We start from the raw sequence: 24,331 nt of genomic DNA on the forward strand, positions 1-24,331 counted from the left end.
TAGGTGCGCGCGGCAAATATGACGTCATCGCGGTGTTGCCGGAAGTTCGCTTTGAGTGCACGCGACGTCATTTCGCGTGGCGGTGTGCGCAACATTTTTTGTAACTTCCCGCGCAGCTCCGCTTCCGAAGATGCACGAGTTCAAAGCGACTCTAGCCGAACATGCACGTCTGTGCCAGCTGTGTTTCACGTGTGCCAGCTGTGTTTCACACAGTGTTTCACGTGTGTGAAACAGAAGCAGTTTGATGTTATGTGCAGTCACACACACAGATCACGTTGCGGCCGAACTCAGACATTCGCTGATTTATACTCGACGCGTCCGCAAGTTCGCTTAGGTGCGCGCGGCAAATATGACGTCATCGCGGTGTTGCCGGAAGTTCGCTTTGAGTGCACGCGACGTCATTTCGCGTGGCGGTGTGCGCAACATTTTTTGTAACTTCCCGCGCAGCTCCGCTTCCGAAGATGCACGAGTTCAAAGCGACTCTAGCCGAACATGCACGTCTGTGCCAGCATTTGTGTGAAACAGAAGCAGTTTGATGTTAAGTGCAGTCACACACACAGATCACGGTGCGAAGCTCTGTTTTGGGGATTACGTCTCTTTAGATCAGGCAACCCAGTTGTGTTCCTCTGCGGCCAGATTAAACCTTGTTGTAGCCTATATATGCTCTATTCATTCTTTGTTAGAAACCTCGCACTTTTCTTCTCAGTTTTAAACGTTGTAAAATTTTAAACAAATTAAGCGTGGTCCACTGCTGCACACGTGCCACGATATCAATACAGGGCCAGCTGTATCGATACTCGTATCGTCAAATCTCTGTGACGACACATCGTCGTATCGATATTTTGAACACAGCACTAGTATTTTCCCTGAAATTATGTTTACACTAAACATAAACTTTTCTGTATTACTCAATTTTTTGAGTTAGGTGTACAATTTACATGAGTTTTCTCATTCTATTGAATTTTTTAGAGGGAATCTCGGGTATTAAGAATTGTATGGCTTAATAAAGTAAATGATATCTCTTACCAAAATATGTAGTATTTTATTTTCAGAGTTGTGTATTCCAGTTGTGTTGTTGCAGTAAAAATAGCAACATAGCGCCGGTAGCTCACCGAGTGCAACCATTTAATGTCATCAAAATAATGGCGCCCCCCCCCCCATAGACCAAAATATGTCTAAAACTATGTGGATTTTTTTAAATAACCTAAATCTTTCATGGGTTTTCTACTACATATTTCAGTAAGATACATCATTTACGCTATATTAAGCCATACAAGTCTTAATACCCGGGGTTCCCTTTAAGCTGAATCAACTTAATTAAGCTTATCTGAGTCCATATATACTTCATACTTCTCAGGCATATTTCGAACATGAATCATTAAATGACATATGAATTACTTGACATTTTAAATCTTTACCAATCTTTGCAACTGTGCTTCACATCACTGGTTGTCGTGTGTGTGTGTATTTTGTTTTTAAGCTAGTATAAGTCACATTCAGATCAGGTTTTGCCATACGGGGCACCTTCAGTTTCTACTGATCTTACATGCGGGTTTACTGTTATGTAAGAGCTTTTCTCTTCTCAAATTTGTGCCAACATTATTCAAATGTCGCTGCATTTGGAGAAATGTTTTTCTAACTGTGCAATAAAAGGCAGTGAAGTCCTGGTTCATTCCAGCATGTCTGTTGTTGTCTCTCTCTGACCTGATTCATTTCCTGCATGTGTATTTTTACTCAGAATTTAACAAGGGGTTTATTGGTTTATTGGTGCAGTGCTTTCTCAGAAATACAGACTAAATTAAAGTATTTGTTTTGTTTCATCACAAATGTACTAAGCCTAAAATAAGTCAGCACTGACGGGAAAGAGACCACATGAACTAGTAAGGGAAGCAGGGCTGGATGTGTTATGCTTTATTAGTGAATTAGGTCACTGTGCTCATAAAAATGCCCTTCACTTATTAGGTTCATTCATTAAAAAAAGCAAGAAAAAGAATTTTGACCCTTTTTATATACTTTTATATTCTTATATGTAATGATTTGACCATTTCTGTCATTTTTCCTTTTTTTTTAAGGTGTCATACATAATCCAAGCTCAAGGAAAAGAACATGTCGTCATCCTGGAGAGAAATGAGTGAGTATTTTTCTTCTGCTTCTCTCACTTTCTCTCCTGAAGTCAATTCATACACTTGGCCAAAGATTATTTATGTTTGATCTGTATAGGCGGGGTAAACCGAGAACAAATGTAGACTGTGTTAACAGTGTTTGATCATGTGGCCAAAATTGTGCTTTTCACAATGGAAATGGTGAAGCCAAAGTTCTACATTGAGCTAACGCAGTGTTTCCCATCAGTGATCCTGGACGCACACCAACACTACAGATTTTGGATGTGTCCTTTATCTGACTCATCCATTCGAGCTCTTGGAGTCTCTACTAGTGGCCTGGTGTGTTTAATTAAAAAGAGATTGAAAATTGCACTTGCTGGTGTGCCTCCATGAACAGGGTTGGGAAACACTGGGTAACATAAGCCTAAGTTCAGTTTTTCACACTTTTCATACTTTACCCTGGGTTGGTAATTCACAGTGCATTTACCATGAATTGAGGCTCTCTGAAGCAGGGCTTGATAACTATATGTAGACCAATATAATTCAGTTTTTCATGACATATACTGATCATTGTTGTGTCCAGTAAGCCTTATGCTGAACCGATTCTTTATAGCTGTTTTTCTGTTTGACACAATAATAAAGAAATCCTCGTTAGACTACAACAATAAAACATGTTTTTGTTATTGTTAATTCTTTTTATGCAAAATTTTAAATCTATTTTCATTTCTGAAATGTATTTTTATAATCGTTCCTTACTTTTGTTTGCCACTATTGAGCATGCTACATATTTCTCACTTGATTGTTATATAAAAAAACGAGTATACAACTTGACTGAGCAAAGTCTTGACTTTCTTGACTAAGAAATGAATACTTTTATTTTTTAATACTTTTTTTTAGGATGCATTAAATTGATAAAAAGTGAGAGCAAAGACATATATTTCTATTTCAATAAATGCTGTTCTTTTGAACTTTCTATTGAGCTAATAATCCTGAAAAAAATAAACTACGCTGTTTACGGCTTTCAACATTGATAATAATAAGAAATGTTTCTTGAGCAGTTTCTTGAATGATTTCTGAAGGATCATGTGACACTGAAGACTGGAGTAATGATGCTGAAAATTCAGCTTTGCATCACAGGAATAAATTACATTTTAAAATATATATAAATAGAAAACTTATTTTAAATTGTAATATTTCACATGGTAGTGTATATATGTAACTGTATCTGATAACCAATTAAGTAGAATATTGTGAATGTTGATAAAAGATATTGGTCAAACCAATTACATTTCTATAATGTAAGTGTGAAACAGGTTAAAACTGGTTGTATCAGGCTGAGAAGTTTCCTAATTCCTAATATCTGTACCTCCTTCCTTACCGTAATTACATTTTGGTCACTTAGTAGATTGTTTAGTTGTAATATTTCTGTGTTTGTTGTAAATCAGAAGCCTGTACAGAATGCAACAGTGTTTTAAAACCATAAGCCTTTTCACCTGTCAGCATTTGAGCCTCATTCAAGTTAATGCTTGGCATTGATGAAGCTTAATTTTCCCTGTGTCATGATGTCCTAAAAGACACTTAAAGGTTTTAGACTTTGGACTTGTTCACTGTTGTCCATTATGTGCATTTGCACAAAACCTGCAAAGGTTCTCAGAATGTAAAAAAACATCTGCTCTTTGTGTATTTCTTAAGTTATTTGAAATATTGCGACATGTAGGCAGACCTTTTTGGATGACCACTACATCAACAGATAAAGTCCCTTGATACTATCAGATTTGTCATGCAGCTGAATAAAGCTGAGGGGTGTACTTTTCACTTCTCCTGTTTGAGAATGTTACCTCATATAATGCGTCCCAATGTACTGAGGTAGATGCTGGATGAAACCCCCCCAATACTCCCCTATTGCAGATCCAGAACATTCTGTGCTCTTCACTTTAATATTTAGATACTCAAGCAGCAAACACATTCTTTTTTCCTTCAGCTTGACAGTTTGTTGCGTTTTTGAAGGGCCGGAGCTGGGAGATGTTTTGGAAATGTGCCATCGAAGTAAAAAAAAAAAAAAATGTTTTGCACCATTAACAAAGGCGAATTGCTTCACATTTTGATGTAGGATATAAATAACACACAATGTATGACCACAAAGCACATTGAGTTTGACAGTCAGTGCTAAATGTGTTGTGGCAGGTGTGTTAATTCTTTCAGAAAAGTCGACGATTTCCAGCTATGCTCACCATCTGTTGCAGAGGAGATGTGAAATAAAGGTCAGCTCATCAGCAGATATTACATTTTTTACACAGTGTGTGGCCTCCACAGATCATGCAAGATCTTAAATAGTCTTAGAACAAGCCCACTGTGCTCAGGAAACTTGAACGTCTGATCTTTGTGATATCTGTATGATTGCGTCTACCTTGTCAGTATTCATAGGAAAGGATGAGAAAGCAGAAAAGAGGAACTTGAAATCTTCATTTCTGAGAAAAAAAAGCCAGATCATAAACAACATCTAAAGACATGATAAAACTGTATTTGCAACACATTTAACTTCTGTAATGTGACACATTTTTTTCAGGAAATAATGTGTGAGATGGGACTCAATTTTATTTATATTCTTGGAAATTTAGTCTATAATATTATTAACTTTGATGTTTGAACAAAAGTATTACTATTAATAATGCTCATATTTGAAGTGGGTTTTTTCCCTCCAAATTTCTGCATCCATTAAGAAAAATGTTTTTGCTCTTTTGTTTATATTTAATGTATTTTTAATTGCTTTCAGTGCCTCAATGGCCAAAGTTGGCACTACTGTTTTTTTTTCATGTTCTAAATGGCAAAAAAAATCATTGATTCAGCTAACTGAAATAATTTAAAACTAAAATAAAAAAAATAGAATAGGAATAATTAAAAAACAAAAACAAAATTACCAAAACTTAAACTAAAATGAAAATAAGTCAAAACATAAATAAATACTAGTATATAAATGAAACAAAATTATCACTGAATAATTGAGAGAATTTCTACACGGAGCAATTTGCTCTCTTTTTAATCGTCATCAATTTAGATCAGACATTAAATTATTCTTCCAGAAGGGATACGTGATTTTAAATTATGTAATCTTTAGTAAGAGTTTCTCCATTGTTTTAGTACACCGAAGGAATTATGCAAAACAGCATCGCTCTGCCACTGCAATCAAGCCACCTGAACGCATCTCTTTTTATGAGAATTTTTTTTACCGCCTGTTTTCTGTGGGCGCTAAAAGCATAATGTAAAATCCACCTGGCATATAGCGCTGAAGCACAAATGACAACATGCAAAGAGGTATGTTTAGGCTGAAAAGAATGATTGTCACTTAACTGAAACACTCACACACATTTAACGCCATGGCTGAACTGGATTGTAGGAGGTTAGTGAATATGACGCAGGTTTTTGCACTGAAATATTTTTGCACAATATTTTTTCATAATCTTCTCTCTTTCTCAGAGCTACACACACTACTTCACTTGGCACTTCCTCTCAGCTCTCTTTCCTGCTGCTGTTTGTGACAGGGTCACAGGGTCATGGTGCTGTTGCCCTCTAATGCCTTTGGTCATGTTTTCCACATTCGCTCATGCTCAAACCTGATTTTTGATCTGTTCAGGTTTTCTGACACATGGTGTTTTACATGAACTTACTAAATATTTGTCTGATAGGATCATTATAAGACATTATAAAGCATCAGGAATATGCAAGATATACAAGCTTGTGTATAAACTACTGTGTTAAAGTTTGAGGTCAGTAAGAGTCTCTCCAAGGCTGCATTTATTTGATCAATACAGTAAAAATACAGTAAAAAATTTAATATGGTAAAAAAAAAAATTACAGTTTGATATATGTTTAAATGTAATTTATTCCTGTGATTCAAAGCTGAATTTTTCAGCATCATTACTCCAGTCTACAGTGTCACATGAACCTTCAGAAATCATTCTAATATGCTGATTTCTGATTATTATTAATGTTGAAAACAGTCATGCTGCTTACTATCTTTGAGGAAACCATGATACTTTTTTTCAGGATTTTTGAATAGAAATCTTGTGTAATATTGTAAATGTATTTACTGTCACTTTTAAACAATTGAATGCAATTAAATCCTTGCAATAATATGATATAATATAATATTAGGGCTGGGTATCGTCTTGGTTTTTTACGATACTGGTGCCAAATCGATACTTTTAAAATGGTACCGGTGCCTAAACAATGCCTTTACTGATACTTAAAAAAAAAAACACAAATCAACGGTGGATGACATTAAAGAATGTTTTTTTTATTGAGAAAAAAAAATAAATGTAACAATATATTAACAATTTTAAGTATACGTAAATATAAATATGAGTAAATACAAAACACAACAAATTTACATAACAAATTCACAATAAAACCTAAGCCACCTAACCCATCTACAATAATTTAACACTAAATAACAGTACAGTATAACAGCAAAGTAGTCAGTATTCTTGGTAGGGATGCAACAATAGAGTTAGACCACGGTTCAATACATACCTTGCGAAAACTACGGGTTTCAGTACAGTTCTGGTGGCTTGGCACATCAGAGTGTGTTTTGCGATTTTCAATTTAAAATGTGATTTTTAAAACAAATTTTTAAAAAAACTCCTGTTCACTGGAGAAAAACATGGATTGTCATATGTTTACTTCAAATTTCTTTTGAGAGAAGCATTATTTTTTCCTATTTTTACCCAAAATAGGATGATTGGCCATTTTTAAAGGGATAGTTCACCCAAAAATTTAAATTACCCCATGATTTACTCACCCTCAAGGCATCCTAGGTGTATATGACTTTCTTCTTGAATACAATCGGAGTTATATAAAAAAAAATGTCCTGACACTTCCCAGCTTTATAATGGCAGTGAATGGGTGTATTGTAGAAGTCCAATAAAGTGCATCCATCCATCATAAAAAGTGCTCCGGGGGGTGAATAAAGGCCTCCTGAAGCGAATTGATGCGTTTTTGTAAGAAAAATTTGCACGATCATGAGAGAGTGACGTCCAGTGGATGACGTAGGCGTAAGCTCCAGTGAGAATATGCTAGTCTCACGAGAAGCAAGATTTTGTTTACAGGAGCAAAGAAGCAAAGTTTCCTTTGTTTAGCAAAAGAAAACCAGTCTCCTCTTGGCTTATATCATTATACCGTTGGCTTATACCATTTCGGAGCACCAGAGGGCAAATATTTCAATCAACAGCTCAATGTAATATAATATAATAAAAAACTTTATGACCCAAAATTTTTAAACTGGAATGTATGTTACCAATTTTAGTGATGTACAGATAATCTATTCCATTCTATGTACTGATAATTTGTGTATGATGCGAGACTGTATTAAATACCTGCAACAATGAATCCTTACATTGTGTTTTTTTCCCTTCAGATTGCTTTTTCCAGAGGATTTCACTGTGTACTCTTATGCCAAAGATGGCTCGCTGGTCACCGAGAGACCAAACATGATGGTAAGTCAACAAACACTTACAAAAACTGAATGAATGTTTTTACACAGGTTTTTTTTCCAGTTGTCAGAAAAGTTACATCACACCAGCAGCACCTGGTTTCTATAAAACAAGGGAAAGCATGTAAAACCAGGCAGTTTTAGCACGTCTTTTCTAATCTTTAACAAGCCATGTCACCTGTCTGTCAGATGTGTCAGATCTCTGTCAGATGCTTTTGCTATTTTACACTCTTTTGTTTACTGAATGGCGACCCAGCATCACCGTCAGCCTGTGCTGAGAGCTTGAGGATTGGTTTATTTTTTATTCGGATTTCTGCTTACTAAATGATTTGTATATATGCTTGCCTATCTACACGGCCTGAAATTTGGTGTGAGATTGCGGGTATTGCGTACAGTGTTAACTCCCGCAAGTGCCACTTTCGGTAAATTCCCACTCACTTATAAGACGCACGATCTGCGCTTCCTCGTCTCTCTCTCTCGCGTGCGTTCTGCAGCAGTCACTTGGATAAGTCGTTGTTGCTTGTTGAACTTGTTGACTTTTGATGAGTTTGAGCGCGTGATGCGCGTTGTGAAAAAGTGTGCTGGAAACACGAATTGAGGAGCAATCTGCACCTCATTGATGACCCGTGGCGTTAATATACTGCATCTGTGCCAGCGCGTGATGTAATAAAACTGCAGCTCATTAATAAACGTTTTTTAAAATCCATTTTATACAAGCCGCCTTCATTTAGCAAGTGCACTCGCGCATAAACAATTTTCGTTCAATGGTACTTTTACTTGAGTATATTTTTTCAGTACTCTTTCCACCACAATGCACAGCTCAGACACACAGGATGTGATTGCAGGAACGCAAATACTGTTTTACAATTTAACCAGCTGCTTTCATAACACAAAAACTAAACGTACCACTGCATTCGGCTCATAAGCTGTATGTTATTTCCACTTTGCTAGCGATGTTTCTATGGCACAGCTGAAGTGAGAACAGCTGCCGTGTATCATAATGTGGTGTTGTCTGCTGTTGTAATTATTGATGCGATTTCCTCAGGCCCCTCGACCAACATTCACACAGCGTCTGATGCCAAGAGCAGTGGAGCAGTTCTGGGAAGAGCTGCATTACTCACACTAACTGGAATCCAATTTTACACGAGTATTCGAAGTGATAGAGGCACAAACTTCATAGAAAAAGAACGTAGAGAGAGATGTATGGAAACAGTGAAAGGATAGTACATTCCCAGTGAAGTTCTTGACATATAGAGATGACTGTCTGCTGAGAGATGTAATTTGAGTCATCGGCCCTGACCTGAATGAAGTCACTGACAGTTTGCTACATGCCGTTGAGATTTCTCATGCTTTCTTTCATTGCACTGCCTCGCTCTCTCAGTTCACCTATTATGGATTGAGTGAGAGTGTGTCAGACGGCAGCGGCCCATCCTGCAGTCTGTTCTGCTTCATGTTGTCCTTAGATGCACAACAACTTCTGGAAGTTGTAGTACCAGTCTTACAAGACTCACTGTAAATAATTTTTTGCACAGTGTGTTTAACACACACAGAAACACGTCATATACAGTACAGTCGCCCAAAAAAAGGATTCAAACTTTTATAACACATAAAACTATCTGAATGTCATCACACTACAGTAGCTATCAAAATATCAAACCAAGTGAAATCTAAAAAAAAGATGTAAGAAATTTTCTCAAAACTATTTTTTTTACTCAGCTGTTTTTAGTGATTTTTAATGGATTCATGAAGTCAGTTCTGCTCAATTTCTTTACTATGAACACAAGGCACTAATGTTTCACAAGCATAAAGTGTAAAAACACTTTTTATCTTCATTTTGAACTGTAAATCTGTTGTTTTACGATGTAAAATGTACAGCATTTCTTTCTATGAGATGCTTTGAAAGTTGAAAGAAGGGATGGACTTCATTTTAAAATTCTGGCTGATAAACTGATAACTTTTAACCAATGACCGATTTAAATAAATTAACAATTAAACACTAAAATTAATCATTTTAAATGCTGAATTTAGTGAATTTAGGCATCACACCATTATAATATAAAAAAATGAATATTCAGATTTGCTAAAGATTAAATTTAAAACTGTTATTAAATTATTAGTGTTATAAATGAGAACTTTAAGTATTAGATTGTGTGAAATGTAATAGGTATAAATGTTTTTTTAAATATTTAAACTGAATATTCTAGGATCTTGTAAAAAAAGATTGTCAGTGCAAGTGAAGGAAGAGTTTAAATGGGGGTTTTTCTGGTTTGAGGGTAGGTTTTATCAGGGCAAAAATGCTGGGGTGTGCCATTGCCATATGCATGATGGGAAATAGTTCAGCAAATTATTGTCATCGCACTGGTCTAAAAATAGCTCAGCTTTATTTTTTATCTGTGTACCCTCTCTATGTAACAAAGGGACAAAACACCACACTCATGCACAAAGGCAGCACGTCTGAACAGAACAAGAAACCAAATAGTGTTATGTGAGCTAGTGTGTTATTTCTCATTTATGATGCCACAGGTGAATGCATTTCCTCTTGTTTAATATAAATAATTATAGGCCTACTGCAATTGTTGAATGTTGAAATACTTTCTCCTATTTCAGTTTAATATGCAGAGGCGACTAAGTAACAGGTTGATTTTCCTGGGCAATGTAATACTGTGGCTTTGTGGCACCAGCATCGCTCTGAGGCCTCTGTTTGTCATTTTTCTAGCTCAGTATCTCATGATGTGAGTTGACTTCAACTTCAAGAGTTACAGAGTTGACAAAACCAAACAAATCCAACCTGTTTTAGAAGGCAAATCCAAGTTTATGATTAACTCTGGCTTGCTGTGGGTATCACTATGTCAATAATTGCAATTTCAGGAATGACTAGAACGATCATATTGTGGATTCACTCCCACACATAAACACAGTTGTCACGTCAGTCCTTGCAGTGTACATCATGTGGCCGTTGCTCCTCTTGGCAGCATGAAAAACTGTTGAAAAGTTGTAAACAGAAAGAGCGGTGCCAGTTGTATTTCATATTTAGATGAACATGATCATTTGTTATGCAATCCTGTATAAAACTGGCTTTTAAGAGGAAGAAATCTTGTTTTACCCACTTGGGATTTGCTTCAAACTTTTTGGGTGTGGTCTGAAATGTCTTGTAGTTAGATCTTTAGTGAAATGCTGATCTGAGACTGTAGTGATGTGAAAGTCTGATGACACAGTTCCTTGTTAGAGAACAGGAAACAGCTGCACAGTGATTATTGCCTCGTCATGCGCTTTACAGCTTTCCTCCCCATGTGGACGTCTGGTGCATCAAACCAAATAAGGCCTTCTCTTTTTTGGTCAATATAAAAAAGTGCTTTAAGTGAAGTGTGTAATTTCTACGTCACCAAACTGAATCGCAGAAAATAATGACTCAGCGTTCAAACAAATGGGTCGGTGGTTTGATTGCACCACAGAGACACAATGTTTCTTTTCTGAGAAATTAATCATAGAATGATTTATTTATAGATGTCTCTGTGTATTAAACAAGGCATAAGATAAGGATTTTAAACATTGAAAAAATAAACGCATCACTTTAAATGAAGCAGGAAGGTTTAAATATGATTGTGCTTTGTTCTCTCATATCTTGAAATAGTTTTTAATTGTGAACATCCAATCAAATAAGTGCAGTGGTCAATTTAATCTGTTTTCTATTCTAACAGCTAGAATTTATTTTGTGCAGTAGCCTGGAGAGACCGACTGCCAACATTCAGTTTATGAGAAAAGAGCATGAGATTGAATTTGTAAGGTTATTTTGAAGAATTGTTCTGCTGCCTCAGACAGGGGACCCTTGTGATAAAGAAATACAGAAATACACAATAATTGTATTGTCTTTAAAATATGGTTAAAGTGCCCCTATTATGCCTTTTCGAATATTACCTTTCATGCATGTGAACATAAACTATCTGCAAAGTTGTGAAGCCGACAGTGCACGATAAATAAAGTTATTGTCTATCAAAAAAAAAAGAGTCGACTCGCAATCGCCTAAACGAGTCATCAGGAATTCGAATCTTATTCTGTTACGGCTCTACGTCACGAAGTAACACATTTGCATAATGTCTGCCCACGTTCTATGTCGCCAACTTGCCCGCCCACAAACAGTAAAATTTCCTTGTGGTTAATATAATGTCGAGAAGACGCTGTATCCTACGCTGTGAGAGTAACTTTGTTTTATCACATCTTATAATTACCACACACTTGTTAACACTTGACACTTACTACCACTGAGAAACGTCCTGCTCCAGTCGTGCTTGCGAATCAGTCTCTTGTCGATCAGCCAGTTCAACCGTTTCATCATCAGACTCCGACTCGAATTGGTAAGGTACAATCGATACCATCTTTTCTATGTATTGACAAGCCTCCAGGGCTGTCATTCCGTCATGGCAATGAGCGTTTCGTTTCCGACACGCGCTGTACACGGTAGACCAATCCAGAACTGTGTTTTTTAACCTTGCATGCATGTAAACCTGTTTTAGGAGACTCATAAAACAATATTAGCAACCTTAAAAATGGCATAATAGGGGCACTTTAAAGTGTACTGCTGAATGTACTGACAAATATTAATAGTAAACTGAAATATATTTAAATGTCATTTCTATTGAAACTCGTATGTCATTTATTTAAATTTGTAATGATGAAGCTTGCTTTTAAAATGTATTAACTTTAATATCAAATAACACACTAAAGCTATAACCAAGTACTTTACATGTGCTTTAGTATGTTAGTCAACACATTAAAGGAAGTGTACTTCTTTAAAGCATGACAAAAGATTATTAAAACATGATTTAAAATATTTTAAATAAAACTTTTAATTTGACATCATTACAAAGTGCACTTAAGTGTGTTAAGAAACAGTCATGAAAGTGTACTCTAAGGACACTTAAGTGGCCTTTTATTTCATTAATATTACATTAGCTGCAAGTACAGTTTTTTTTCATACTTTTAAGATGTGAAACACTTAAAGTGTACATTCAATATAGTTAATACTAGCACGCTTCTTTTTCACAAGGAGATATAGAGAGTTAAGAAGAGAAGAAACATCCGTTCAGAAAGCAGTGGCTGTGAATCAGCGGTTCGGCTGACCCTCACTTGTGTATGATGTCCGGTGGGATTTCTACAGGATGTGTTTTCTGATTCCCATTACATCAGACACACACTATCACTCAATAAAACATGCTGTATAAAAGCCTCCATCAGATCAAATGAGATGTTCCTGAGTATTAGCAAAAGTATCAGAGTAAATGGCTATATAAGGTGGACTAGATTTTTTTTTCTCAAATCAGCACACACATATACAATAGAACAGACGCCTCTGCTGTTTAACTCTAATCACTCTCATGGCATTAAGCTGGGAAACAAAGCAATGAGTATTAATGATGTAAATAATGAGACTCCCACTGAATGAAAGCCATGGGTATTGACATCCTATGCCAAAAAACGACAGTTACAGATCATGCCTACAGATACTATGTGACTCCAGTACCTCCAGAACAGCATGCTAAGCATTATCATTACCAAACCTACATGTTATATTTCCTGATGAAAATGTGAGTGGTGGTTTTCCCTCTCGAAATTTCTAAATCAACTAACAAAAATTATTTTTAATACTTTTAGTTAACAGTAACAACACTGGTATGCTGGCTGCTTGTGATTTGAGGTATCATTCCTGAGTTTAGTACAAACGGACATGTACAGTAATACTTAGGATTAGGAGTTAGTTCATATCACTAATCCTAAGTATGTGCAATATTACTAGAGATGTTTGTCTTATAAGGGTTTATCCAGAGGTTAAACTGCTCCAGAGAACTGTGATATATACACGTTTTTATACACGTTAGCATATTACATATACTGTGATATATACACGTTAGCAGATGGTTTCATCAAGCCTTTCTGCTCTTGTTTTTCTGAAATAGTGATTCATTAGAGCAGCTCAATGTCTGATGACACAAACTGATTCATCCGGTCTGCTGAGTGTGTGTGTGTGTGTGTGTATGTATGTATGGTCACACACACACTCAAAAACACAACCGTCACACATTGTTATACATATGTACGCATGCTAATGTGTGTGTTATGCTTTCAGAAAATGCTAATTATTGATGACAAAGTGGCTGTGAAAGCTAAAACAAACTAAATTTAAGTGTGTAAAGCCCCTTGAAATCCCTGTAAATCAGCTTGACACAGTATTAACAGCCCCTCGACGCAGGACAATGTCTAACGTACAGTTCACATGCTTATATAATCTGATTGGTTGCAGGTGGGACAGTGAATGTTGCTCTTTCACATATGCTCTACAGCAGTGGTTCTCAACCTTTTTGACTCCAAGGCCCCTCATTGTCCACGACAAAGATTGTGGGAGTTTCAAGATTGTGGGAATCCTGGTTCTTCAAAGGAAAAAAACATTGTTGAGGGTTTGAATTAAAATATGAAATATTTAGATTTTTATTTGTTTTGTCTTATTTTTAATGCATATTTTGTCTTATTTTAAATTAATCTGAAGTCCCTTGTGGGCCCCCGGACCCCTGATTGAGAACCACTGCTCTACAGTAAAGCTGTCAGAGCGTCTAAATAGGGTCCGGTCCCTGATAAGCAAACATCTTTCAGGTTTTAATAACAAGAATTTTGATGGTTGTTAGTCAAAGCTTTAAAAGTACTTTTTTGTCTTGGTGGTATTTATTGTGGCTTCTTTTAAAGTCTCTTTCTCTCTCTCAGGGTCATTGTCATTACAGTGGTTATATAGAGGATGTGGAGGGCTCTTCTGCAGCACTCAGCCTGTGCTCTGGGTTAAGGTGAGATCACAGAAGCTTTAAATGGATAGACTGAAATGTTACATTAGAAGCGGACTGTAACACCTTTAGAGCTGCAGACACACTTTGGAATTTACTTTGTCTTTAGCCTTAGGGTGCACAAAGTTTTCATCAAAATATAAATACTTTCCTTGGCTTTTTTTTTTTTTATAAATTATTTTTCTTTTTTTTTGCTGATGTATCCCAGGCCACACAGGCAGTGAAGAAATATGAATCTTCATGGAAATAGGTCATGGAAAAGAAATCATTATCAGATTGGCTCTTTAAGTTTGTAGTAGGTTGCCAAAGCTCTGCTTATCCAAGTCTGTTATATATTTATATGTAAGTGTGTGTGATGCGTATGTACCTTAGGGGTGTTATCCACACGGAGGGCACCAGTTTCGGTATTGAACCGTTGGAAGGTTCCACCAGCGATGAGCACTTGGTGTATCGTTTGGAGGATGTCAAGACAGAACCTCTCAGCTGTGGAACGCCTCACTTTCATAACCATGATGACGAAGCTTCACCAAGGAAACCTACAGACAGCCATGTCCATAACATCACATTTGGTCAAACTGGCAGCCATCTAATCAGGGTGAGTCACTCCAAATCCTAACAATGACATGAGCAATTACACAAGCTTTAGAACACAGCTAATTAACTGCGAAGGCTGGAAAAGAAAATGGATGTGTGCATGGGAGTATGTTGCAGTAGTGTGTTTGTGCATGATGGTATATGTTCAGTTTCAAGTGTTTTTAAAGGTTCTACACTGACATGACTAGATTTCTTACAGTATTTCTGAATATTCTAAAACGGAATTGTTCTAAAATCAAAGTGTTTTAACAGTAAGAGTGTTTTTAGACAATAATAATTTGTTTTGTTTTAGTACAGTGACATAAAAACAATTATTGCACTTATTATATATTTTAAAGGCACTTACACACTTATTACAATTTGCCAACTTGTTGTCCTCATAATATTATGATTAGTTTTTTTTTCTCACAGTATAAATAGGTCTAGGGGCTTTCACACTAGCACTTTTGGTGCACACCCATGTTCATTTGACGTCAGAGTTCGGTTCGTTTGGATAATGTGATTGTGAACTCTGTTTTCTGAACTCGGGTGTGCACCCGCGAACCGTAACCGGGTCCGCCTAAAAAGGGTGGTCTGGGGTACGGTGAACCCAATTGTACTAAAGCACGGAAGTGAACCGCTATTAATGACGTATGAATTGGTCAAACTGTGTATTTATGTGTTTACTCACTCACTTTCCTTAAAAGCGTGACTGACGCACTGCAGAGAGAATTTATAACTAATTTCTTCGTGCAGAATGTAACTCCCGCATTCTTTTGAACCTTTGCATTACAGTCCTGACAAATAGACTCATGTGCCGTTCTGTGTTGGCGCTTTGGAAATGAATCAAAATATTCAAAAGCCGAAGTACAAAAATGAAGCGAACAAGCATCCATTCAATTTGCTGTCTTCTGCATCGTTACCTAGTAATAGGGGTAAACAGCTGCCACTCTGATGACACAAACGTACCAAAAAAAACACAATATGAACACAAACCAGAGGGGGCAGTGGGAGGTGGGGAGCAATTGAGCTCGGGTTTGGACCAGGCAATCGAGCAATTTGCTAAAATAAAAACTTGCCAAGTTTTAAAACCCTTAAGCCCAAAGTATTTTGGCCATCCGCGACGGTCCGCACACTGTCCTCGTAACGCAATTTTTGTCATCAGAAGTGTCCACACCATCTGCGTGCAGCCCAATTATTGTGACCGAGTGGACGATCCGCATACAACAGCGAAGGCGTGAGGTGAATGATTAACACGGCGAGTCAAGAAAGTAGTACTGCGCATGTGTTGAACTTGTCCATCCACGCTGATCTGCAGTTGAGTATACTTTGAAAGCTGTGCAGACATGGTTATACGTGAGACGGTACGGAACACGGAAAGTGAAGTATACCCGGGACTTTAGGCTACGCCACAGTAATTTTAAAGTAGTTTAATTCTGTATTTATGTGCCTTCAGTTAGACTGTGTTACTATCAGAGGTTTTTAATGTTAGAATTAATTCTAATAATTTAATTTGTCAAATCATAATAGTAGCAATGCTTGTGTTGGCAAACAAAGCTGAAAAAAAACTAATTGTCTGTCTGTCCAAACAGAAAAAGAGAGCAGTGCTGCACCAGACACACTATGTGGAACTGCTGCTGGTGGTGGATCATGAGAGAGTAAGTTATGTAGCTCCAGGGACGGTTCTAGGATGAGAGCATATCCGGGGCTTAGCCCAGAGACATCCAAGCATGTGTCAGAATACACGGGATACACTTTAGAAAAAAATATGTTTAAAAGTTACATTGGCTAAGTATCTTTATTTTTTAAAAGACCCAAGTATAATTAAGCATGCAGGGCTCTGTACACTTATATTTTTTAAGGAGAGGAGCTCTTCTGCATGCATTTACACTGCACTTACAAATTGCATAAATAATGTTATTAGATCAGTGTTTTAAAAATAAAAATTTGAAATACAGAAATATGAAATGAAAAATAGAATTATGCTTTTAAATAGGCCTATAGAACTAAAATTGCCAGTAGGTGGCGGCAAGCCACTGTATAATGAATGAGTCATTGAGTAATTTATTCAATCGATTCCTTCAAAATGGCTGATTCATTCAGGAGCAAAGTGAAGCTGTTTTATGAATGGGTCAGTGAATCACTGACTCACCCAATTCGTTCAAAAACGTAGATTCATTCAGTGAGGAAGTAAGAAACTCCCTGTGTCCCAATGTTCATACTATCCATCCTAAATAGTATGTGAGTTTAGAAAAGCCAAAATGTGTCCCAAAACATAGTATGTTGAAAAGAGTATGCCAAAAGTCCCCGGATAGTCTACTATTTCAGGTAGATTTTTGAAGTGTGGATCCGTGCACACTCTTAACGGCTAATATCGCCCACAATCCATTGCACTTTGACGAAGGATTCGGTTCAGAACTACAAACATGAATAAAAGCATTAAAAAAACTGCAAACATGGCGGATGTGCGCGACCCACAGATATGTGTAGGTAGATGCTTCATTCGACAGATCCAAGCATGTAGACGCATCCGCCATATTGGAAGGGTCAACTTGACATCGTTCACCATAATAGTCAATGAATATTCAAAGATGCCACAATCCTGCACAGCCGATGTAAAAACCGCTGCGATTTGAATTCCCGAAGAAACGGGATAACCTTTCACAGGTGAGAATGCGAGAGAGGGGCGGAACCATAGATATGTAAGGATTGTGGCATCTTCGAATATTCATTGATTATTATGGTGAATGACGTCAAGTTGACGTTTCCAATATGGCGGACGGCTTACGTATAGCGGCCCATAGAAACAGCCGCTAATGAGGCATCTACGTATACATATCTATGGCGCGAATGACATCAAGTACTGTAGAGAGAGGTTTAGATAAAGGGGTTTGAGCTACTAATACTTCATATTTATCCTGGTAAAAAATATTTATTTAATGTTATCTGTGTTATATTTCATCTGCAACAACAATGTGAACGTTTATAAACATCCGTTTGGCCATTAACTTTTAAATGCATCATTATGCGTGTATATGCGACAGAGCGGTCCGATAAAAACGCAATTGTATGATGTGATAATATGTCCCTAAGTTTGCCTACTCTTCTACTACACTCTCAAAAGTGTATACTTTTTCCTCACCAAAAGAGTACATACTTTTAAGGACGTAGTATAGTTAGGCATATTGGAACGCAGCAACTGTTTTTTTTTTATGAATGGGTCAGTGAAACATTGGCTCACCCAATTCGTTCAAAAATGTAAATTCATTCAGTAAGGAAACACCGTTGTGTGTTGCTGCAGAGACGCACCCCTTACAAAAATTAACCATGGTTTTATTATAGTAAAAGTATAGTAACCATGGTTTTTTGGCGTATTGATTACCATTTATATAACCACAGTTTTACTACAAATACCATTGTTAAACTATGGTTAGTGTGGCAAAACCATGGTTAATTTGTAGTTACCATGGTTTAACTATAGTAACCATGTTTTTTTTTTTTTTTATTTGTAGTAAAACCATGGTTAATGTTCATGGCTTTGTTTGAAACCATGCTTGTTAGGGAAATAGAGCAAGACAATATTGTCTCATCAATTGAAGTAATTTAATATTAACTTCTTGTTTATTAAATTATTGCCCTGACACGAAGAAAAGTCTTCCACAGACCATGCTAACCAAACCGTTCATTTAATCACTCTAAATGCGTGTGTGTGTCCTAGGAAGACATATAATATGCATATAAGCATATAATATAATTAAAAATCTATATTTGTTGCTTTATAGTGACAGGGCTTAGTAACAAAAACCTAATTTGACAGATGGCTAGATCAGTATTAAACAGCTGCATCTTGCCGTTTAATAGATCTAGTAAAGTACAAGACAACGAACTGCCTGGCTCCAATAGCTCTCATCTCATTAGCTGGATCGTATAGACCATATTATCTTCTTAACGATGGTTGGCCAGTTTAAATGTCGGTCAGAAGCACGGTCCTCAGTGGGTGGATCTTGTCAGGAGTGAATGACAATGTAAGTAGACACTGTTAGATGTGCGGAGATGTGTGTTTCTAATAGAAATTATTTTAATTTGCTTGAAAGCTCAGTGATGATGCGTACAAGGCATAGTAATAAAAACATTCGGGGCTTTACTGAAAACATTCAGGGCTTCAGCCACCCCTAGTGCCGCCCCTGTCTTGCACCGTCTTCTCTTTTCCCATTGTCTGATGGTTATGTTGCACTCAGGGAAATGTCAATCAGTAGCTCTTAAACTGTTAGTGTGAGTGGAAGTGTGGAGAGATTTATTGAACATTTGGAGATGTGTGGGATGAAAACATGTGATTGCCTCTGCCTGGGTAATTTAAGCATTGATGTGAGAATTGTGTCCAATTTCTGAAACCCTTCTCTTATTTTTTCTAGTTTAACTACAAAAAAAGGAATCAAACAGCAGTACGTGAGGAGATGGTTCAGATCGCTAACTATGTTGATAGCGTAAGTTCATGTTTTAAAATGAATGCAAAGAATGCATCCGATTATATTACTAAATAGTGATTATTAAGAGGCCTAGTGATTTCCTCTCTTGATCTCTTTGTCCTGCTTTCCCTTAGATGTACATGGCTCTGAATATCCGTATTGTGTTGGTGGGGCTGGAGATCTGGTCTGTGCAGAACTTCATCAATACTGATGGCAGTGCTGGAGAAGTGCTGGGCCGCTTTACTCAGTGGAGAGAGAAAGAGCTAGTTCACCGTCGTCGCCATGACAGCGCACAGCTCATCATGTACGAATTTTCTCTGTTACGACCTGTATCTGATGATGGAAGTTCTTTTAAGTGTGTCAGGAGAACATTTTTATTATAAAACATTAATTTGTAAAAATATCACCCAAAGGGAGCATTTATAGAGATAACAGGGAAAAGGACTTAATACATAGCCTTGCTGCACACCATAAATTATAAAACCATCAATAACCAATAAAACCATCACAAGATCAGATGTAAAATGGTAACAATCTGAGATGAAGGATTTGAACAACGATTAGGACTTGTCCACGAATGCTAGCCTAATTTTAAAGCCAATCCAGAAGGATATGATTCATTACGATACGAAAATCTGTGCATTAAGTCTTGCTGAGATCTTCTGTTATCTGTAATGTGTTTCTTCGTTATTTTATTACTAAATTTTCATTTGATATTTTTAAAGCAGCATTTACATAATTTAATAATATTTGAAGGCTACATGCTAATGTTTTAATGCATTTTTAGTAGCATTAATAATTTACAATTTACAATTTTTTTATATAATTTTATTTTCAAATATTTCAGTTCAATTAAAAAAGAACAATTAAAATAAAATTGTTAAAAATATTTTTTGCTATGGTATCAAAATGTGTCTAGAAATGTGTAATTGTATTGGTATTGGTTCCGACTACTGAAATTCTGGTATCGTGACAACACTACTTTCTATAAGCCCGACAAAGAGTGCACATCTTGCAGTTTTCAGGACTTGCTCATAGCTGGAAACACTGTAACTCCAAGCGATTTGAAAAACCTCCAGATTAAGTTTTTGCACTAGTAGCTATGTTAAGAATGTGAATCATCACCTATGAATGTGAAGTGTCCTGTAAGCACAGCTGTTCCCCCCAATAACCTCTAGATCTTAGTGTTCATAAATGATCTGTGCCGAAAGGAAAAAGTCCTTTGCATTGCACATCAAGTAAAATCCTCTTTTCCAGACTGGTCATATTAATTGTTCTGTGAACAACGATATGCATTTATGGCTGTAGAAATTGCCTGTCTGATTCTCTCTCTTCACAGAAATAAAGGCTTTGGTGGAACAGCAGGCATGGCTTTTGTTGGCACAGCTTGTTCCAGAAGTCATAGTGGTGGAATTAATTCGGTATGATGCCTCTGATCCACTCCTCATATGCTACAGATACTCATACACGCTGTTTCAGTGTCTGCTGAACAGTCACCAGTATCTAAATGTCTGTTTTGTTTTTGTGCGTATGTGTGTGTGTTTTCCCCTCAGTTCACCAATAATAATGTGATGTCATTCGCCTCCATCGTGGCTCATGAGCTGGGTCACAATCTTGGGATGAACCATGATAATGACCGAAACTGTAAATGCGATGTCACGCACTGTATTATGAACTCAGGGGCAACGTGAGTGTTTTTGTGTTACAAATTTCAATATGCGGTGAGATTTTTGTAAAAGTTATTCCATGATCCGTCTCTTTGTCCTTCGATGCTCTCTCTTTTTCTCTCAGTGGTTCTCATAACTTCAGCAGCTGTAGTGCTGATGACTTTGAGAAGATGATCTTAAACTCAGGTGGCCGCTGTCTGCTGAACATACCGCGGCCGGACGAGGCGTACAGCGCCCCCTTCTGCGGGAACAAGCTGGTAGATGTGGGCGAAGAGTGTGACTGCGGGTCAGAGGAAGTGAGTTGGCTGATTCCAGATCAGTTTTGTGATTTGTTTAGTTATTGGATGAAGAGGGCTGATCCTGATTTCACGTTTTTGAAGATTGTGGTAGTTGTTGGCTGATTTAGTAACTTGAGCCAGTGATGGTAAAGTTTATGATGAAGACCAGAGTTGCAACAACTAATCAATAAAATCAGTGCTAATACTAATGAATATAGTTGTAATAATAGTTTGTTGCAGCCCTAATAAAGACTAAAAAGAATTATTGAAGGTTGTGTATGTGAATGTTTCAGGAGTGTGAGAAGGACCTGTGCTGTGAGCCGAAGACATGTAAGCTGAGGTCAGGTGCTCAGTGTGCGTACGGGGTCTGCTGCAAGAACTGCAGGGTAATTACAACCTTTTCTAACACTACAGCGCTGCTCCAAACCCAGAGATGCAGTGTTGCCATTGTTAACTAAAACTATTAAAAATAATTTCTGGTAACTGAAATAGAGCTAAAATGAAATATAAATATTAGATTAAAAAAGTTAAAAAAAATTAAATTAGAAATGCTGATTTGACAAATAACCTAAATAAAGTGAGTTTAAGTTGACATACTAAAATTACTTGTTAAAATAATTTAAAAAAAAACATATAGATATAGAAATAATAAAAAACTAATAACAAAATTGCTAATATAAGTTAAAATAATAAAAAAAAAACATATAGATATAGAAATAATAAAAAACTAATAACAAAATTGCTAATATTTAAAATGTTAGCTACTAAAATGAACTAAAATATAAAAAATTATAACTGAAAATATAAAAATAAAAGCTCATTTAAAATATTAATAAATACTATAATAGTATATAAATAATACTAAAATAACACTTGCAAGCCTTTCATGCTGCTTTATAAGATACCTTGCTCTGGCCAAATTATAAGGCAATATTGCATGTGTCCTTTACACAGTGAGTGAAAATTTGGCTAGTTATATATTTATTTTCTACCAGTGCATCAAACTTTACATCTCATCGACCAGCTTACTAGGACAGAGCTAATATATACATGCATATGCCATCTGACAATATGCAGTAGTTTTTTTTAGCTTTTTGCTTAGGTGGTCAGATTAAACGCATGCAAATTTTTTAAATGTAATATTTTCTTTCTCTGTCTGTCAGTTTTTGCCTGGTGGTACAGTGTGCAGAAGCAGCACTGATGAATGCGACTTGGCGGAGTACTGTAATGGCTCATCTGCCCTCTGTCAGAACGACGTCTTTAAACAGGATGGCCATCCCTGCAATCAAGGCCAGGCTTACTGCTACAACGGCCTGTGCCAGCACTACGACACCCAGTGTCAGGCCATATTTGGCACGAGTGAGTATAAAATGTTGTACTTGTTGGTGTGGGCGATATAGGAATTACGAATATTGTTTATCCAATATTGATTACTGGATAAAGAATATTGTTATATTCTGCACTGATTTAAACATCACAAACCAGGTTTCTAAATAATTATGGAACATAAAAAGACCTCTGTTGATAAACTAACTGACCTGCACCTCCACCAACTGCACAGACACTGCTTTTCAAAAGTCTCTTTTTCTTACTAAGGCTGCTTTTATTGGATAAAAATACAGTAAAATCAGTAACATTGTGAAGTAGTATTACAGTTTAAAATAATATTTTCTATTTGAATATATTTGTCATTTATGACAAATGTCATTTATTTCTGTGATCTAAGCTGAATTTTCAGCATCATTACTCCAGTCTTCAGTGTCACATGATCCTTCAGAACTCTTTCTGACCCCAAACATTTGAACGGTAACAAAAGGTCTATTAAGGTTGATGAAGATATGTTGTCAAACATTATCACAATTATAAACATTATGAGTAGTAATTTCTATTCCATGCGATTATCTTTTGATATGAAATAAAACATGATTAAATGGTAAGTGAGGTTGAAGCAGAGTTATTATAGTTAACTAAAACAAAAAGCTTGAAATAAAGAAAAAATAAAGAAAAGAACAATTTTAAACTTGTTACTTGAAATAAAATAAATGGATAAATTTGATGGACTAAATAACTAAAAGTAAAATTTAAATAAAAGTTAATAAAAACTATATAGACATATTTAACTAATAAAAATGACAAGAACACACAACAAAATAACTAACTTAACTAAATTAAAACAGGAAAAAAAAACTAATTAAAAAAAAATAATAGTAAATCAATGATACTAAGATAACGTCTCGGTTATGTATGTAACCCTCGTTACATACATAACGTCACGTCGGTGACCGACGAATTGGGATCTCGCTTAGAGAGACCAATCCACTTCGAGTGTAAACTAAACGAGCCAATGCACATTGGCATGCGATGATTGCATCCAGCTACCGCTGATCACAGCGTGAGCATAAAAAGGAAGCCGGTGCAACGCATACCAGGCTTTCGCTGAGGAGCCGAGCCGGTGACCAGGCTGCTCAGCGGTGGTACAGCAGCCGTGGCGACGGGACGTGACGTCTCAGGGAACGAGGGTTACATATGTTCCCTTTCAGTCAGTCACTCCGAATCACGTCAATGACCGACGAATTGGGATCCCTACCAAAGCGCCATGGATGCTGCCCCTTCCAGTGTCCTGTGCGAGCCGCCTGCGCCCCTTTGTGGTGTAGGCCGGGGCTCGCAACAAGAAGACCAGTCACTGTTGTCATAGCACTACCCACTCAGTGAGATTGGATAACACTGGGAAAACGTACCGGTTCCACTTGGAACAGGAACATTGCGGAAGCCCCATCCTTCCCAAAAGAGGTTTCGAAAGCACTTACACATATGACATCCGTTTAGGTGCATATGGAAGATTAGAGGTGATTGTAACCCTCATGGAAATGGCAGAAGTCTGCCGGGGAAACACGGGCTCTGAGGCTATACCGTGGACTTTACACATATGGGAC

General features: G+C 36.8%; 1 protein-coding gene across 3 annotated transcripts in view; it reads left to right on the plus strand.

Annotated features, from left to right (window-relative positions):
- Positions 1–24,331, plus strand: part of LOC107722987 (disintegrin and metalloproteinase domain-containing protein 9-like) — a 47,610-nt gene that overhangs the window by 9,735 nt on the left and 13,544 nt on the right. For 2 of the 3 annotated variants that reach the window (XM_016531487.1, XM_016531486.1), the window contains exons 3-14: positions 2,073–2,131; positions 7,516–7,594; positions 14,341–14,417; positions 14,787–15,009; positions 16,580–16,645; positions 19,400–19,471; positions 19,588–19,757; positions 20,793–20,874; positions 21,007–21,140; positions 21,245–21,416; positions 21,692–21,784; positions 22,562–22,757. In XM_016531487.1, coding sequence (XP_016386973.1) covers positions 2,073–2,131; positions 7,516–7,594; positions 14,341–14,417; positions 14,787–15,009; positions 16,580–16,645; positions 19,400–19,471; positions 19,588–19,757; positions 20,793–20,874; positions 21,007–21,140; positions 21,245–21,416; positions 21,692–21,784; positions 22,562–22,757 — 1,423 coding nt within the window. The remainder of the gene's footprint in view (positions 1–2,072; positions 2,132–7,515; positions 7,595–14,340; positions 14,418–14,786; positions 15,010–16,579; positions 16,646–19,399; positions 19,472–19,587; positions 19,758–20,792; positions 20,875–21,006; positions 21,141–21,244; positions 21,417–21,691; positions 21,785–22,561; positions 22,758–24,331) is intronic. The other variant, XM_016531489.1, reaches the window with a different exon arrangement.

The sequence above is a fragment of the Sinocyclocheilus rhinocerous genome, unplaced genomic scaffold, assembly GCF_001515625.1.
Source record: "Sinocyclocheilus rhinocerous isolate Xijiao unplaced genomic scaffold, SAMN03320098_v1.1 scaffold2559, whole genome shotgun sequence".
NCBI lineage: Eukaryota > Metazoa > Chordata > Actinopteri > Cypriniformes > Cyprinidae > Sinocyclocheilus > Sinocyclocheilus rhinocerous.